The 14825-nt window shown below is 53.1% G+C and overlaps 1 protein-coding gene across 4 annotated transcripts in view; it reads left to right on the forward strand.

The window, feature by feature from the left end:
* The window catches only part of LOC118698644 (gamma-aminobutyric acid receptor subunit alpha-3-like), a 115941-nt gene that overhangs the window by 38323 nt on the left and 62793 nt on the right, over positions 1–14825 (forward strand). For 2 of the 4 annotated variants that reach the window (XM_054516295.1, XM_054516296.1), the window contains exon 2: positions 13860–13990. In XM_054516295.1, the coding sequence (XP_054372270.1) occupies positions 13860–13990 (131 nt within the window). Of the gene's footprint in view, positions 1–4396; positions 4462–4811; positions 4911–13859; positions 13991–14825 lie in introns of those variants that run through there. The other 2 variants (XM_036402105.2, XM_036402104.2) reach the window with 2 other exon arrangements.

A 14825-nucleotide genomic window follows, 5' to 3' on the forward strand; every position in this document is an offset into this window, starting at 1 on the left:
GTTTGGATGCTGCCTCTTTGGATGGATGTTCGGCTTAGCTTGAGTGGGGGTGAGAGCGCGGTGCCACACACAGATGGCAGAGAGCAGCCCCAGCTGGGAGGCTGGCACAGAGGCTGCCCGGGCGAGCCGTGACCCCGTGGCTGCCCGGGGAGGAAGGAGGGTGGCTGATTTATGGCAGGAGGAGCCGGGGGTCTCTCCGAGTGGAGCCGGAGGCGAGTTGCCATGGAGATGGGCTAATAAAGCACCGCAGCAGCCGGCTCTGACGCTGCTCCGGTTGCAGAGAGCGGGCGGGTGGGGAGAAGGGGCAGCTGCCACGTGGGGATGGAGAGAGAAAAGGTGACACCAGGAGAGTGGGACAAGAGTTTGGTCTGGAAGGCTGTCGAGGTGTCTCTGGGTGCTTTAAGAGTAGAAGGGAATGGGAGAACAGATCCCTCGTGTCCCAGCTCTTTGGGAAGCAGGACATCATCAAGGTGCTCCTCGGCGGTGAGGGACCAGCAGCTCCCAGGGAAAGGCAGAGTGTCTTTGTTCTCTGCAGGCTGGCTGCTTTCCCTGGCGGCAGGAGAGGGCTCCAAAGTGGATGGCAGCTTGCAGGGACCCCCTCCCACAGGACTGGCACAAAGGACTCCGCTGTGCCCAGCACTGGGTCCTATTTTCTCCACATGCCAGGGGAGTGCCTGGACCCCAGCAGGACATTTGTAACTGCCCTGCCCTCCCTGTGCTGAGCATCTTTGGTCCTTGGAGGGCTCTGTTCCTCCCAGTGGCCCTGGGGGAGGTGTTACTGGCATTGTCCCTCCCAGCACGCTGCCCTCCTGCCTTTCAGCCTGGGCAGGGTCAGCTGTGCCCTGGCTCAGCCCTTCCCTGCAAAGAGCTGCAGCTTCCCTGGATGCTGCCTTTGGGTGGGAGGAATGGGGATGGCCTGGACTTGTTCCCAAGAGCTCTGTGTCCTGGAGGTTGCTGCACATCCCTAATCTCCTGCTCCAACCTGCGCCTGCAGAATGGTCCCTCCTGTTTGGCTGCTGAAGGGCTCAAATCTGCAATTCCATTCTGTTCAAGGGCATTGCAGCGTGGACCTAAAAGCAAGCAGACTTTTATTCTGGTTTGTTGAGCAGGTTGATGGGAGGGAAAGGCTTTGTTAATTATTAGCAAGGTATTCCCAGGCTGCTGTACTTCCATTTTGAGAGATTACTCTTCAATAATATGGTGACAGCCACATTTTAACCTTGATCACCATAAGAAAGGTTTTGCCTCAAAGCCATGAGCTCCTGGACTGTGCCAGAGTTCAGGGAGGTGTTCCAGCAGGTAAAGGCAGAGACAGGGAGGTTAGATAGTTTAAAAAAGAAATTAAAAGCCTTATGATGGAGAGATGCATTAAAAGATAATTGCTTACAGGTTTCACAAGATGTTTTTACATCTCTTAAATTGATGAATGTATCCACAGAGACTGATACTCTTAATGGAGGGTTACCTTTATTTCTGAATAGAGCAGAGATCAAAGCAATTACAAGTAGATATTGATAACACTACCCATACCCCCCAGAGAAAAGGTCGTCTAAAATTGGACTTCTTAAGCTACCTAATGCCTGCTTCCCTGGCCAAAGCCTCTTCCTTCCATCCTGACAGCATCCCCTGTTGTCCCAACCCCTCCTGTGCTACTGCTGGATGGTCCTTATGTCTTTAATTCCATCATCATGCACTCTCCAGATGGTGGGAGCACTCTCTTCCCTTATGGGTCAGTTGGTTTTCAGCACTGGCTGGGATAAAGGAAGATTCCCACAGCCTCCCTTGATGTCTCTGCAGGGCTAACAGGTGGGGTGAGCAAATCAGGAGGGGCAGGAAGATTTTGGGGATCTCTGGCACAGCCTCTCTCCTCCAGGAGGGCTTTGACTGGTGGATATTTTGATTAATGGCTTGGCAGCTGGAAGCAGACCTTGCTGTGGTGCATAGGTGCCTGCTCTGCCAAGGGCTTGCATGAGCTGATTATGGTGTGGATCAGCACATCTGGAGGGGCAGAAAGGGTTACAGAATGTACATCCACAGACCTCCTAATTTGGGAGGTGTACCTCTCTTAGGTGCTGCACCTCTTGCTCTGCTCTCAGCAGCTCAGTGTTCATGTGGTGCTCTCTTTTCTGTCTGACTCCAATTAGTATCTTCCCCACCTTTGTAAGAACCTGTGCTGTGGCTACAAGGGGAGGGATTCAACTTGATTTTTAGAGCTTGGAAAAGCTCTTCCAGTGAAGGGCCATACACCCAAGACTCCCTCAGGCTGCTGGCAGTGTCAGAGACCTCTGAGTGGGGAGGCAGTTCTTGGTGAAGGCATCTCAGGGCAGAGTAAGAGATGTTGCTCCTGGGAACTGGGTGTGACTGTGGCTTGTGGAAGAAGAGGCCTCTAGAGGAGCATGGTTTTCATTGCCTCTGACTGTTGTTAGCAGTACTTAAATGTGTAAATCTTGGAATGTTCTTCAATACGAGCCATTTAAAATCCTGAGTCACTTCTGTCTCCGGATATGCCTGTCTCACTGATTCTGTTTCATGCCTCTTCTCAAATCCAAGGCAGCTCATGCCAGCAGCTGAATCAGTTTGGAAAAGAGGAAGAACAAGTATGAGGATGATTTCTGCTCTCAGCCTCAGGGCCATCAATGTCCTTGAGCAGGCCATGTCCCCTGTCTGGCCATGGTCACCCTGGTGTATTCTCCAGTGGAGCACCCCCTCCCAGGGGAAGATGTTGGGCCAGACCCTTGGGGCTCTTAGCTAAGGGAATGGCTGTGCCTTGGGACTCCCTCTGGGCTCTTCCCTGTTCCCTTGCCAACACTCTTTTGTTCACAAGCATATAAATGAGGAACAGAAGAGGTGGCTTGGAGGAAACGTAGATGTAAGCAGGAATTCCGTGGGAAGAACTATGGCCAAATTGTGTTGCTCCCAGGGCTCTTCCTTAGCTGACCATGCCCTGAGTAGGACACTGGATTAGCTGCTGCTGTCCTGAAATCTCTTCCAATTCAAGTTTTCCTATGATCCTATGATTTGTCCTAGTTTTGGAGACCAGCAAAAAGCTCCTCTGCCAGCGCGCACACACAGCTGTCTTCTTGAGTGATGCTTTATGTTATGGCAGGAGGAATTCAATGCAGAAACAGACTTTTTTTAAAATGGCAACAGCCCTGCACCATGTACTGGGTGCTGTCATTCATGTGTGAACAGCCTGAGGACAATTAAAATGTTGGCTGTCCACACGAGATCTCTCAACTTAGGTCTCTGCTGCTCAAGCAAAATATTTTTCAGAGGACAGAAAATAACAACTTGAAGGTCTTGCTGCTACTGCAAAATTGTCCTGTGAGTATTTAATCTCCATTGTCTGGGCTTGGATGTGATGTTGAGGGCTGGAGAAACTTATCTTGATTAGGGTTTGTGGTGGTTCAGAGTTCCTGTAAGTGAGCCAAGCATTGCAGTAACAGTAAAGATGCTCTGCTCTAAAACATGGCAGATTTGATTGTGAGGGCAGTGAACAGTTTTTGTTCGAGTTGTTGGTCTTCAGATCTTGTGAGCTCCTCAGGTCTTGCCTGTGGACCCTGCCCAGCAGGGGAAAGCAGAACTCTACTGGCATTTAACCCGCTGCCTACAGATACATCTGGATACATGGACTAGTAAACACCATCCTCAGACCACAGGGAGATGAAATTTGGCTTTGAAAGAGAGATGAGGTTCTCTTCCTACGGTCCAGGAATGTCATGATAAATACTCCTACCTCACCAAAGCCAGGATGGCTGTGTTCTGCAGGGATGAGGTAGAACCGTGATTGCCCCTAACTTCCTCCTGGAAGCAAGAACTGGGTCATTTTCTAATACCTCAATGCAGAGAACTGACAGTTAAATTGGATTTAATCACCCATGCCTTGAGGGCCCTTGTCCTGAAGTATGTTTCCGTGTTATTTTAAGTGTTCAGAACCAAGAGTATTTTCCAGAGGAGCTCTGGGGTGGCCAGCAGTGCCTGCAGTGATGCTCCATGGCCCACCCCAGAGCCCCGGTGCAGGAGGGCAGGTTCTGTACCTCGAGTCAGCTGCGGCTGAGCCTTGCGGTGCGTGCTGAGCAGGGAGAGCTCTGCAGGGACAATATATTTTGAGTGTGCCTCACTGTCAGCTTTCGCCTTCCCAGCTTCGCTGCCGTGTGCCTCTGCAAAACCTCCCCGAGCCCAGCCGGCTGTGGCCAGCCCTTCCTCCGGGCTCCCTTCATTTCCACACCGCTTCTGCCCTTGCCTTCGCTGCCTGCTCCTCGCTGCATTTTAACCTCCTCTTCCCCCTCTCCCCTTCCCCGCCTTTTCCCCCTCTGCCTATCGTTTTATTGCGATACAACCTCGGCAATCCCAACTTGCGGGCCAAACTTCCCTGCCCCGGCGGCCAGGCCTGGCAGCTTGGGGTGCTGCCCACCTCCTGGCAGGAGCATCAGCGCCTCGAGGAGCTGCCCCCTTCAACAGGTAGGGAGCAGCCAGCCCTGCTCTGCTCATCCTCCTGCGCCGAAAGGATGGCGGTGCTCTGAGGCCGGGGCTGGGCGGAGGACCCCGGAGCATCCATCGCTCGGCGAGGTGGCCCCGAACCGGGGCAAGAGCCAGCGACCCATCCCTGCTGCCTGCGCTGCGGGGCGGGCGGCTCGGCACAAAGCGGGTGGGTAAACCCTCCTCCGGGGCGCGGGGAGGAGGAGGAGGAGGAGGAGGAAGGCGGGGGGATGCTGCTCCCCTCCCTCCCTCTCTCCCTCTCTCCCTCCCTCGCTGTCTGCCTGGCTCGCCGCGGCCGGAGCAGCGCGCAGGCGGCACGGGCAGCCCCGGCCGGGCGGCACGGCGGGCTGGGCGCGGAGCCCTGCGCAGCGCTGCGGAGCCCGGCGGGCTCCGGCCGCCCCCCGAGCCCCCCGCCGGGGCAGCCGGCGCCGGTGAGTGCGGGCGGGCGGGCGGCGGGCGCGTCCCCGCTCCCCCGGGGCTCCCCGAGCATCCCCGGCAGCGGCGGGCGCGGGGGGCAGCGCGGAGCCGGGCCGGGGATAGGATAGGATGGGATGGGAGGGGATGGGGCTGCCGGGGGCTGTGCTGCTCCCCGGTATTGTCTGGGGGTCGCGGACAATAGGCGGAGCGAGGAGGGAAGGGGGGGCTCGGCGGGCGGCTCGGAGCATCCCCGCTCCCGCGGCGGGTCCCGCGCGTGTCGGTCCGGAGCGGAGCCGTGCCCGGTGCTCCCCGCCGGGCATCCATCCCGCCCGGCCGGCACTGCTGCCTGGAGAACGGGGAGAGCGGCTGCGGGGAGAAATGCCGGGAGGAGGACGATTCTGAGCCCCCCAGGCTGGAGCCGGACCGGGAATGCAGGGGAAGGGCTGAGCGGGGAGGAGGGTGTAGAAAAGCAAAGTCAAATTTCCCCCTGAATCCTGCAGCCAGGCCTAATGGGCACAGATGCTGTGTTGGGCTGGGGAGGGAAAGGAGTTTTGGGGGCTGCAGTTTCTGAGGCTGGTGTGAGGGGAGAGGGGAAAAGAGCTCTAGGTCTTTTCTCCTTCTCCCAGAGTTACTAGGACTGAGATATGGATCATTAAAAAGGAATAGCCTAATGCAATTAAGTGGCAGACAGTCCCCACTGCAACACTTAGCCATTGTTCCTCACTGCCTTCTGCCAGAATGGTTCTCGCCTGGACAAGAGAAGTACAATTGAACAAACAGTTCATTTCCCTGGCCAATTGCATCTGTAGTGTCTCCCTCGAATCTGCTGCTGACTGGCTGCAAATGCAGCAGCGTCCCCAGACAGAAACGGAGAACCAGGACCCTCTGGTGAGATTCCCGCTGCTGTGGGCTGGCAAGAGCAGCTCCCAGTGGCTGCTCACCTGAGATGTTCTGATGGCAACAGCAGAGCAGGTTTGCTCCCTCACCTCTCCCTCCCCTTAGTGCCTTTCTGGGGAGTGCAGGGAAAAAAAACAGCAGGTGCTGAGGCAGGACCAGCCCACAACTAGAAGATGCTACTTGTGGTTCAGGCAAGTCTTGTCCTTTCTGTAGTCTGCCTCTTAACTTTTTCCTTGCCCTGGAGGATGCAGGACTTTGGGGGGTTTTGAGGTGATGCTGTCCCGGTGGAGTTTGGCCAGGCTGCCCTTCAGCCTGTGCCCCGCAGTGCCCAGAGGCAGGAGTGCTGGAGCCTGACCCTGCTGCTCCTTTCTGAGAGAGCAGCTGGAGGGATTGCAGCTGCACCTGGGCCCTCAGCACAGACTGCCCTGGAGGCTGCTGTGTCCTTCCCCTGGAATCTGCTCCCGGCTCTCAGTGTGCAGCCAGCACAGATGCATTGTCTGCACTGCTGCGAGACACCTCGGCACAGGGGGACTGCTGCTTCTCCTCGCTTTGGAGCTCCTTATCACAAGTCTGCATCATGGAGCTTTTCCCCTTCTGTTCTTTCTCCTTTCTTCTCCCTTTGTCAGTAGTCTGCCACCTGTCCCACTTCACTCTCAGCTTCTCCTTTGCCTTTTCCTGCTTAATGTGTTCTTTCACCTTAGGTTTTTTTTTTTTTTTTTTTTGTCTAAGTAGACCATGTCCTCTTCAGCCTGCTTCTCTCCACACTGGAGACAGAGCCCAGCCCCTCATCTCAGTCCGAGTATTCCTGCCAACTGTTTACAAAAAGTAGCACAATACCCAGGCTGAACACTGACATAATTACATACCCAGCCAGAGAGTGTAGTAAATAATCCAGCTTTTCAGGCTTTTGCCCAGTGGTGAGTCTTTTGCCATCTCCTCTGCCCATGGGCTAAATGTATTATACTTGGCTTGCATTCACTCCCATTCTGGAAGCACGGAGGCAGCGCAGCCGCGTGTGGCACAGAGTGGATGTGCAGGGATGCCTTGCACCATACACACTCCCTGTGTGTCTCTGGCCACTCCTGGCTCTGACAGTCCTGCTGGGCTTCTGCCAGGGCAGGGAGGCTGCTGAGGTGTGGGGATTGTTCCACCAGCGAGGGGAAGATGGCTCTGGGGTGAAGGTCAAAAGTGCCAGCAAAAAACCGCGGGGCTTGGTGAGCAGTGTTTGCACTGCTGGCCAGTTTTCCAGAGGTTGGTGTGTACATGGAATTGCAGGTACACAGAGCTGTGAATACTGTCAGCACGGTTGTATTTCCAGTTGTGATTGTGAGCCTGGGTCTGTCTGCAGTTGCTTTGATTGTGAGTCAGTCTGTCTGCAGTTGCAGTAGCTGTGAATCAGTGTCTGCCTGTAATTATGTGGGTGAATCAGTGTTGGCTTGTTACACTATGAGTGCAAACGGTTTCCCATAGCAGTTGTGGGTGTGAATCACTCTACAGTCCCTCTGGATGTGTTTTTGAGTAGAGAGATGCAATACTTGGATTAATTTTGTTTTGATGAGGAAAAACTGTCAAGCGGCTTCTCATTTTGGAAAATTAAAGCTGGGTTGGGAGTTGGGCACAGACCTTATTCTTTCGTTACCAGCAGAACAACTTACAGAAGAAATCCACTTTGAGTCTTGCTCCCAAGATTTACATGTGGATCTAAACCTTTAATTTCTTTGCCTGGTGCCTCTGCTTCCAAGTGTCTTCTTCTGCTGGCATCCCTTGCAGAGCTGCAGACAACACATTTGATAACCATCACATGTGCCTCGGATCTTCTGTGTGTGACAGATTCACAGGAAGGTTGTTTATGGCTCCTACAGTGCCTGTGTGTTTGCAGGGATGAGGCAGTGTGTGCCTCTTGGGTAGGTGAGCACAAACATTTCCATGCTCAGGAGCCGAGGGCTGTGTGGTTCCTCTGCCACACGCCCCTCACTGAGAGCCAGGGCTGCTTCTCTACGTAGGTGGCAAACAGCAAGTTGGATTCAGGTGGATGGAGGTGCTGCTGCTCTTGGTCTCTGATTTCTCTAAAATGCTGTAGCAGCTTCTGGCCTTGAGCAGCATCTGTACAGCACCAGACAGCGCTGGGCTAGAGGCAAGCTGGAGACATCCAGGTGACCTCAGGTGATGGAAGCAGAGCCCAGGGCTGGATCCAGGCTCCCAAAGGCAGCTCCTGGCTGCTGCAGGTGGAGCTGGCAGGGCTGGGCTGCTGAACTGGCTATCTGTGCCTGTGCTGTGCAGCACACACGGGCGTCCCAGCCAGCTCATTTCAGAACAAAGGGATGCAAACAACCTGGGATGCGCGACAGGGGTCTTGTGAAACACCACAGCTCCTTATTCAGCCCTTCCCGGGCTTCCAGATGAACTGTGGCTGCTCATTGCTGCCCCTGCCCTCGAATGAAAAGATGTTTTTGTTCCAAGGGACCCTCCTTTTCAGCTGGAGTGATTGAGAACTGAAGAAAGCCCTCCCCAGCAGGGACACAGGGCAGTGTGTGCCTTGCCTGTGTTTATTGCTGCTGCACTGAGCACTTGCTGGCTGCTGTCTCTGCAGAGAGAGCTTGGAGCTTTGCTCAAAGAGGCATTAAAGAGGCACAGCAGTGGCCACCAGAAGCCTGGTGTGCTCACAGAGGGTTGGGGACAGCTGGACAGAGCCCAGCCCCTGCAGGCTGGATGATTCTGCAATCCTTGAGGGGTGTTGAAGAACCTCTCCTGCTGCCCGGGACCTGTTTTGGAGAGCCTCCAGTGCAATGAGGAAAGGCTTTAATGAGCTTCTTGTGCTGTGCAAGTGCTCCTAAATTTGGGGGTAAATATGCAGGTGTTGTGAGGTCACCTAGAGCGCTGTGCTTGGCTGTGCTGCCGTGCAGGTGGGCAGATGGTGCTTGACACCACTGGGGTGTGGATCACCCTCTTCTTCCTGCACAGAAGTGCTTTGATCTGGGCTTTTGGGCTGAGGCTGCCTCTTCTTCCCAGTCTGATTTCCAGCTGGCTCCCAGCATCAGCTCCTCATTGCACAGCCCTCCCTGATACCTGACTTGACAAAAGATGTGCAGCTGCTGCAGGTCCTGGGGGCTCAGTAGGAGCTGTCACTGCTCTCACCCCTCCAGATGATGCCACTGTCCATGCACGGCACGTGGGGATGCTGATCCAACGACACCACAGGTGGACAGCATCTCTGGGCACAGTGCTGGGGCAAATTTGTCCTTTGGGCTGGTTTCTGAATGCTGTCTGCATGGTGAGACTGTTGCTGAGTGAATCAGATGGTTCCCCTGGCTGTGCATCTTCCCAGGAGGCAGTAATTTGGGTGAGATGCCCATGTGACTCTCACAGACGTGCCCAGGTGGGTTTATGGGCCTCTTCTGCCTGCATTTCTTTTCTGGTGCTTGCAGTATCCCCCTCTCTGACCATTCTCTCAGGGTTTTGTGCAATTTTATTTTTCAGTCTCCACCTCCAGAGTTCTGTGTCTCTCCCTTGTCAGCAGTAAGCCTGTGCTAATCACTCTTTCCTAGGAAGGCACTTCAGAATATTTAATGGTTTCTAGAATAAGGATTTCTGGGAAGATCAGGCTCAGTGTGCCAAGTCAGGAGATACCCAATGTTGGCATAGCTACTAGGATACCTTGCTGCTTTGGAAGTTTCCAGCACTTTTTTTGGTTCCCAAACTCACTTCAGTGGGAGCAGGGGCTGGAGCATGTTGCTGTCATGAGGGAAGGAAGGAAGGGAGCTTTTCCAACTCCTTGTTCATAGCACATCCAACAGCAAGACTGTATTTCCCTGGAGTGTTGTTGTGCTGTGATGCTCTGGAGATTGGACAGATTGTCTTGGAGAGGAGTGGGGATGTTTGTGAAGCCCTCAGGTGTGTGCTCATAAAGACACCTGCCAAATTCCCTGTGTTGTGAACTTCAAGTATTGCTGGATTCCAGCTGCAGGGTGTCAGCAGAGCTCTTAGGAAATCTGCATTGGATTCAGCTGTGGAGGTTACCAGCAACTGCACAATTAGTGCTGAGTGCATTTGCTAACTGTGCCATTAAGGAGTGAGCAGTGGACAGATGGAGGAAGGAAGAAGTGCAGGGCTGCTCTGAACACACACCATCCCTCCAGACTCCATCTTGCACAGACACACAGGAGAGCCAGAAGCTCTGGGGAAGATGTTCTTTAACTCATATGGAAGAGGAGGTCAGTCTAAAGAGTTGTACCACTCTTTTCTGAGCTTGAAAATATTGGTATTCTGCACTTTTTTCTTCATGGACACTGTGCAGTTTTCCCTTCAGCAAGTCCTAGTAAGAGATTTGGGGTTTTTTCCTTCTTTGAGGCTGTTAACAGCCAATTAACATTCCCAAACCCTCGCTTGGTTCCGTGCAGTTAAATGCACGTTGCCTGCGTCCTCCCTCCCCTTCCCGAGGATCAGGGATCCCTGCAGGTATTCAGATCGAGGCGTTGGCTGATTCAGAGCTTTCCTGAGTGGGAAGTGACAGCTGAATAGCCTAGCATAGCACGGGGACAGCCCCAGCACGGCTGCAGGAGCTCCAGGGCTGCTTTTCCTGAGGCACCCTCGTGGGTGTTTCCATCCCTTCCCTGGGCACAGAGGGACCCCTCTGCCTGCTCTGCCATCAGCACCCTCTCCACGAGCTGCTCTTGTGTGCTAAAACCTCAGGAGCTCAGTTACTGGGCTGTTGAAGCCTGCAGAGTTGTTTTACAAACTGATTTTATTAGGAGGCTGTGTGGCCAGTAGCTGTTGGGCTCCTAAAGCACTTGCACCAGTTGGGTTCTTGTGTGTGCCTGTGGCTGGGCTTGCGGGAGCCCCAGGAAAGGGGAGGAGTGATGCTGAGAGCTGCTGTGCCCCAGGAATCACACCAGGATCTGGCTGTGGGGGGCTTTGGGTGATCCCTGAACTGTCTGAATGCTGAAATCCCCTCTGCAAATCCTCTTTGTATTCCCCTACCCTTTCCTGCCTGGCAGCAGGGTGATGAGCAGGGCTGCCTCTGCTTCTCAATCCATCTCCACATGTGAAGTAGCCACAGAATGAGGAGAACACCCTGCAGGCTCTTGTGTCCAGCTTCCCAAGGCAAACACAATGCATGTGACCAAAGGGAAGTGGCAGGGAACAGTGCCAGGCTGTTCTCCATGCTGGGCTGTCCTCCCCGAGTGCAGCCACAGCCAAGCCCCATTTTGGGGATGTTCTCAGTGTGAACAGAGATGTGACTGGCAAAACGTTTGCTTGGGCAAGTAGTGAAAACAGATTGTGCTCCGGTGCAAGTGTGTAGAGCTGGTTCTGGTGCTTCAAATGAGACTTAAGCACAAATTTGATTTGAGTACCTCTGTTGTCCTTGGCTAGCATCTTCCTCATCAGAACTGTCCAGAGTAGAAAATGAACTTTCATCTCTGTGTAATATTGAAGGAAAACTCTAGGAACAAGGTTTGGTGAAAATGCAGTTGTTAAAAGCTTCTTGGCACAGACAAGACACACCCACGTGGAAGGTGTTCTGGATTTTGTCACTGTTCCTGACCCTCTAAATTACCTTGTTCCTCCATTTTCTAGTGCTCTTTTTTTAGCTTCACTTTTCCACTGTTGGTGCATTACCTGCTCCACCCATGGTTTCACCAAATCTGATAAAGATGGCCCCAAATGTTCTACAGGAGCCACAACAGTTCCTGCAGAGCCAGAAGGCACCTGCTGCAAATCCAAAGTGTCCTCATGTGTGGGGATCCCTGGTCAGAGTCTGCTGGCTGTGCAAATTCTGCCCAAACAAAGCATTTTTTGAAATCAGCAGTTGAATGGGAAAATGTTGATTTCAGTGAAAATTTTCAGTGGTGTTTTGGGGAGGGGACAGACAGCAATGGTGGTTTTTTTTTTTTTTGTTTTTTTTTTTTGCTTTGCTTTTGGCTAGTATTTGAAATTTCCTTAGGAAAAAAAATCAATTAAATACTATTGTATAATATGCAAGTTGAAATGAAATGAAAGGGAAAAGTTGAAACGAAATCTGTTGAGAAGCTGCTTTTTGAAGAAGTTCTGAATTTGCCTTGTAAGAAAAATCAACATTTTATCTGTCCTTGTTGTGATTTGGAACGAAGTCTCCCAGAAACATTGGAATTTCCCACAGAACAGATGTTCAGCCAGTTAATTTGTGCTTCATCATCAAATACTTGAATTTCCAAGACTGTGTGTGTCCCTTCTCAGCTGGAAAGTGGGGAGAGTCAGAGGAGGGAGGCCTCCCAAATCAGAGCTCTTCTCACCAGAGCCATGGGTGTGTGTCCATGCCAGAGGATGAGCTTCCCTAGGGGGCATTCAGGTGGAATCCTGATTGAAAAAGCTTGAGCACACTGTGCCTAAATTAATCTGTGCATTCATTTCTGCAAGGATTTTATGTGGCTGATGGGGAGGAAGGTAAAGGTAACTAGGGCCAAATGCTGGGTTGGTTGGTTGGGTTTTTTCCCCTTGTGCCTGCTGTTAGTGAGTATCTTGCCAGAACAAAAGCTGAGGTGGGTGGCAAGGACTGGTGGTGTCTGGCTCTTACCTTCTGCCTGCCTGGTACCTCATGTGCTCCTAGAGCTGAAAAACAAGGATCAGGCAGTGCCTCCAGGGAGACTGTAGGGCCCCACTGCTCTGGGGAGACAGCTAAGTGCAGAAATGTGATAAAGCACACCAGCCTCTTCTCCAGGTGCACGCTGAGGACATGTGTGCTCTCCAGGTGTTTCCCTGCTGCTGGGCTGAGCTCTCTGCACAGGAGGGATTTCTGCTGGGAGCTCTCCTCTCCCAGCTCCCTGTGCAGAACCCCCTGCTCCTTGGTAGCACTCAGATAGCTCCCCTGCCCCTTCATCCTGGGCCAGAATTGTCATCCAGCTGCTGGGCTCTGGCAGTGCAGCCAACACCTCCTCCAGTGCTGGAGGGAGCTGCCTGAGGCTCTGCAGCGTGGAGTGGAGAAACCCAGAGGTCACATTTAGCTGGCACCAGCACCTTGCCCTGGTTTCTGCCTGCTGTGATTGACTGGAGCCTTCACTGCTGCCTCTGGGGGCTCAGAGTGGGGCTGGCTGAACCCCCTGGGTGCCAGACAGGGAGCGTTGTGAGGGGGAGATGTCACGACAAGCTCTATTTATCCAGGCTGTTGCTTGGCAGTGCTGCTCCAAGGTGCATCAACATAATGAGATACATAAAAGGAGAAGGCAGTTAAATGTGCAATAACATCACAATAAAAGTAAAACTGAGCATTAATGAAAACTCTGAGCACACTAAGTGTAGTATCGTCGAACGCTCCCACCATCTTGGGCCTCGGTGGTCAAACTTAATAATAATTCCTGGCAGTGTCATTACCAGAATTAAATGAGGGTTTAACTGTCTAGAAAAAGATGTTGGGGAAAAAAAAATAGGTCTGGAGACTTCCCAAGTGCTTCTGCTGAGTGGATGTCACCAAGGTGGCAGAGGTAGCAGGTGAGCTGGGACTGCTGCAAGGGGAGCTTGTAGCTGAGCCTGCAGGTGAGGTGGAGGAAGAGCCAGCGTGGTTACTTTGGTGAGGTAGAGGAAGAGCCAGTGTGGTTGCTCCGGTGAGGTGGAGGAAGAGCCAGTGTGGTTGCTCTGGTGAGGTGGAGGAAGAGCCAGCGTGGTTACTTTGGTGAGGTGGAGGAAGAGCCAGTGTGGTTACTTTGGTGAGGTGGAGGAAGAGCCAGTGTGGTTGCTCTGGTGAGGTGGAGGAAGAGCCAGTGTGGTTGCTTTGGTGAGGTGGAGGAAGAGCCAGTGTGGTTGCTTTGTGAGTGAGCTTTGCACTTGGCTGCTGAAGCACTTGGGGAGCTGCAGGATCTGCTGTGAGGGTTTAATGTGTGTGCCTGCTTGGCTCTGCCATGATGCAGCTTGCCCAGGGCCAGCAGTGCTCCAGCCCACAATGCTGCCTTTGCTTCCTGAGCGTTTCCTGAGATCTCAAATGCAGGACCCCAGAAATACTGGCAGCTGTCCAGCATGAAAAACTGAACTGTTTGCTTTTCCCTAGTGACTGAAACGTCTTTTCTCTCCTGTCATTCCCCTCTGTCCCTCCCTGGCAGGTTTGGAGGCTCGTTTTGCAGTGGCTGCACGCTGCCACCATGGCACTGAGGCTCCCGGGAATGGGGCCCTTCTCCCTCCTCAGCCTTGGAGTCCTGCTCCTGCTCCTGGCTCTCCCTGCTGATGTTAATGGGTAAGGTGCTGAATGCTGAGCTGTTGGCCAAGGCTGCAGTCCTCTTACTGAACTTAAAATCCCGGGGGCAGGATGTGTATGAAGCGGTCCAGGGCAAAGCACTAAAGGGTCTGTGCTGTGTTTGACCCTCCTGCCCATGTCCCCATCCCCATGCCTTCCACCCAGGGGCTGTTCAGTCCCTAACGTGGCTGACACTGGCATTATTTGAGGTGCTGTCACTGAGATCAGTTGTCAGCAATTTTTTGCAACAAAACCTATTTTCAGATTTGGCCTCTTCACAATTCATTCTGGGCAAGGACTTTGCTTGCCTGAGTTTTAACCTGGAAAAGAGATTCCCCCCACCCCATTTAATATTTTAATACTATTTTAAAGAGCAGAAAATCAATCTGCTTCATCTGTTTGGCTGTTAATGGTGTAATGACCCACAGGCAGCACACCTGACCTGCTGCAGCACTGGGGTTCTCTGCCACCCTGGCTGCTCTCCTGTGCCTGGGTGTGCTCTGGGTGTCCTGGCAAGGAGAGTGCTGCTGCCAGCCTCACCTTCCCAGCCTCGGGGAGCTGCCTGGAGGGGATGAAAGCCTTCAGTCCATGACTGCATCCCACCAGGGCCTTTGCTGGGTGAGCTCAGGGAGCCCTTCGAGGGAGGAGGATGGAGATGTGGGGAGGGAGGAGCTTTGCACAGAGAGAGAGAAATAATGCAAATAATACATGACTTCTATAAAACATTTAGAAAAGCCTTTAGAGTGCCAGGTATGGACACTGAAATGCTGCCTGCTGAGTTACAAGTCCAGAAGGGATCAAGGATGTTCATGCATGAAAAGATGTCAGTGCTGCC

The sequence above is a fragment of the Molothrus ater genome, chromosome 14 (genome assembly GCF_012460135.2).
Source record: "Molothrus ater isolate BHLD 08-10-18 breed brown headed cowbird chromosome 14, BPBGC_Mater_1.1, whole genome shotgun sequence".
Classification (NCBI taxonomy): Eukaryota; Metazoa; Chordata; class Aves; order Passeriformes; family Icteridae; genus Molothrus; species Molothrus ater.